This window comes from Glossina fuscipes, unplaced genomic scaffold (genome assembly GCF_014805625.2).
Source record: "Glossina fuscipes isolate IAEA_lab_2018 unplaced genomic scaffold, Yale_Gfus_2 56641, whole genome shotgun sequence".
In the NCBI taxonomy this organism is placed as follows: Eukaryota; Metazoa; Arthropoda; class Insecta; order Diptera; family Glossinidae; genus Glossina; species Glossina fuscipes.
Genome location: NW_024000726.1, coordinates 1 through 3,128, shown reverse-complemented (window position 1 = coordinate 3,128; position 3,128 = coordinate 1). Strand labels below are relative to the sequence as shown.

Here is a 3,128-nt window from a genome sequence, read left to right as displayed (position 1 = left end):
CGTTGCAATTGGTACAATGTTTTCTGGCAATAGATACTTAGCTTAAGGAGTAAGTTTCTTAAACAGACGATTCTTTTCGGGAAAATAAAACATATGTGTTATTACAAAAAAATCTTAAAAATCCTCGCAAGTAATTCTTAATCAATTTAATTTTAATTATTTTGAAAGCTAAAAATTGTAATCCACTCTACGGAATTTTTGCTAGTTTTTTTTTCAAAAATATGCATTGATGTCATGAAATATGGGTAAGCAACTATTCAAATTAAAATTTTTCATGTTCATTCTTTTCACATTTTTTTTATTGTGCTTTGGCAACTGCAGGCGAGTGTTGATAAACCATTACAATATTTACATATACATTAACAGTTTTTAAATTTATTTCATCGGCACTATTAATCATTATTTTTTTGCGACTTTTTAGCAGACTATATCTTACGTATAAGACAGTCTACTCCCTGGATAGGTTGACGCACCTAAAGAAAAACCAAAAATGTGAAAAAATCTCTTTATATAAGCTAAAAGGTCATGTCATACCCATAACCATACCTCCCGAAATTGCGATATCTCAGGGACCACACACAGGAGGACTTCCGTACAGCGATACATAGTTTCGGCTTCCACATTGCCGAACCAAACCTGTAAATGAGGAGTAAAATTGTCACCACTTAACTCCAACATGGCCACATCTCCACCACCATTCAAATTTAATGAATTAACTATAGGTACTAATGCGACGGGCGAACTAAAAAAAGGCGGTGCTTGTAAAAACAAAATTACCTTCATTGTCCCTTAGAATACACTTATTAATCATTTCCTTATTGGGTTCTTTAGGGCTGGGTGTCGCTTGAAATTGTATTATTTTTACCTGTGATAAACATAAATACATTCGATCGGTATCCTTCATATACACACTTATGCAATTGGGAAACGGGATCGTCTGCCTCTAACAAAGCCATTTGTTTATCCACTTTACGTATTATTAAACGTGGCAAAGCCATACCGTACTTTTTTGGACATTAGCGAAATTCTTTTAACCCACTAAGGCGTTCTATCACACTACTTAATGGATGGAGCATCAATCCTGCCGCCATTATTTTTGGATATTCGGCCGGGTGATCGAGTAGTCGATGCCTGCGCTGCCCCCGGTGGCAAATACTTACTAATGTTGCAAACATTATATCCTTCTCAAATAGTGTGCAATGATTTGATGGAATCCAGAGTTACTCGCATACGTAAAGTAATGATAACAATATTTTCAAACCAACTCGTCTTAAAGAACGTTTGCGCATACCTGAGCTTCAAGCGGCAATTTTAGCAAATTGCTTACGTTTGCTTAAACCGAAATTTAATATATTCCACATGTTGCTTGTCGCCGATACGAAACGATGGTGTTGTCCACATGGCAATGCAAAAAGTCTTTAATGATTTCGGCTTAACATTTACAATTAAAGATCTAAGTTCGTTGATACATTTATTTAGTGACATATACCGTTTCGAACGCCCTAAAGGTTTAAAGTATGGTCAAATGGTTATGCCGTATTTATCGGCCAATTTCGGACCAATGTATTTTAGTAAGATTACAAGAGACGAATGAATGAATAACGATGATGCGATTCTTTCGAAGCAAGAAGCAAATGAAATTGAAATTTTGTACAGTTTTCCACAATATTTAAAGATGATAGCCTTAAAGGTGTTACTACAAGATAGGCGATCATATTATACAGTTTACTGACAGATGTTTATGTGGTATTCATCTCTGGAAAGCTCTACGAGCTGGAAAATGTTTGTTTGAGTTACAAAGACACTTCTGTCAGGAAAACGAATAGTGACATGTGTTTACGCCTATTTATTATTTTATGGAGAAATGCTTTGGAGACATGGAAAGCTGAAGGTTGTTGAAATGATGTGCCAATTATTTAACTCAAGGGTTACTGCCCAATTTTGCTAATTTTAATATCGGCCCCCTGAATAAAAATTATATATCAAAAATGGTGCATAGTGCAGTATGTTTCAGTACTGTCTGGAAAAAAGTATCTTCTTTTTATTTCACATTGATTTATAACATCAGGATCATTAGGTCAGTTCAATATTACATAGTAGCTGCGCAAATAAATTCTTTGTACTTCTTGATAAGATTTAAATTTATTTAAAATATATTTGTTACAAAACTTAATAAATAAAATGTTTACCGTCGTTATTTGTGGTCTTTTGTTTCTTGCCGGGTAGTTTATGGATGCCGTCTCGTTAGAAGCTCTAAGAGCATTTTCGCAGATCTTCAATTTGCAGAACCGTTACTCTTCTCAATTAGACTGCATCGAATCATGAATCGATGTTAATTAGGAGACAGACGTGATCAATATTCTCAACTGGTAGCAAGACTGGATTTTAAGGTTGCATCCTCGGTTGCTTTTGCTAGTGATAGCTGCGAATATTATCGTTTTCAAGGCAAAACCTCCTTTCACTTTCTGTTTTATAGTTTAAGGCAGTTTCACTCCAAACCAACTTGATAACTTCAGAAGCTTCAGTTGAAAGTTTTCTTGTTTGATCCTCTTAGAAACGCGGGAACACATAAATAAACATGTAAAATCTCTTTCTATATCTTACTTGAATTAGTACCTTCTTGTGTCCTCATCATAATCCAATCTTAAAATAACATCTGACTGAGCGTGTTCGTAACCGTCCGGTGGACCAACATCTTTTTCACAAAATTTTTTAAATTCCTTGCTTGATTCAAATATATTTCGTGTAACTTTTGCACCTCTAAGAGGAAGACGTAAATATATTTTAATAAATTTGCGCACTTGATACACAACCTTTGTGGCATCAGAGTTTCTTCTTCTAAAGATTGCGTGGAAGGTAAATTTACTTTAAATTTAATTTAAATTTTCAACGAAATAATATTCTAATATATATATTTGGCTGAAAACTTTGAAATTATTTTTTTAATTACCCTTCGTACTAAAAAAATCTTTAGCCAAAACTGGGCCATGCCAATAGTTCACTTAATAAGTCATCTACATAAGGATATTTACAACAAGAACCAACGCCATCAAAATAATTGCACATACAACACAACATATTGTAAACCGTCTTGCGTGCTATACGGGAGACCAATGAATCGTCCTAAT

At 34.3% G+C, this 3,128-nt stretch overlaps 1 protein-coding gene and 1 long non-coding RNA gene across 2 annotated transcripts; both read right to left on the bottom strand.

The window, feature by feature from the left end:
• Positions 1 to 425: 425 nt before the first annotated feature.
• On the bottom strand, positions 426 to 998 carry LOC119643133 (suppressor of hairless protein-like). The gene is made up of 4 exons (XM_038042481.1): positions 909 to 998; positions 778 to 865; positions 535 to 725; positions 426 to 473 (listed from the first exon to the last, which is right to left on the bottom strand). Exons 1-4 carry the CDS (start codon positions 996 to 998, stop codon positions 426 to 428), a joined length of 417 nt encoding a protein of 138 aa, XP_037898409.1.
• A 1,179-nt stretch (positions 999 to 2,177) lies between these two features.
• On the bottom strand, positions 2,178 to 3,119 carry LOC119643134. The gene is made up of 3 exons (XR_005248224.1): positions 2,951 to 3,119; positions 2,617 to 2,838; positions 2,178 to 2,549 (listed from the first exon to the last, which is right to left on the bottom strand). It is a non-coding gene; the product is annotated as an uncharacterized LOC119643134 (long non-coding RNA).
• Positions 3,120 to 3,128: the final 9 nt, after the last annotated feature.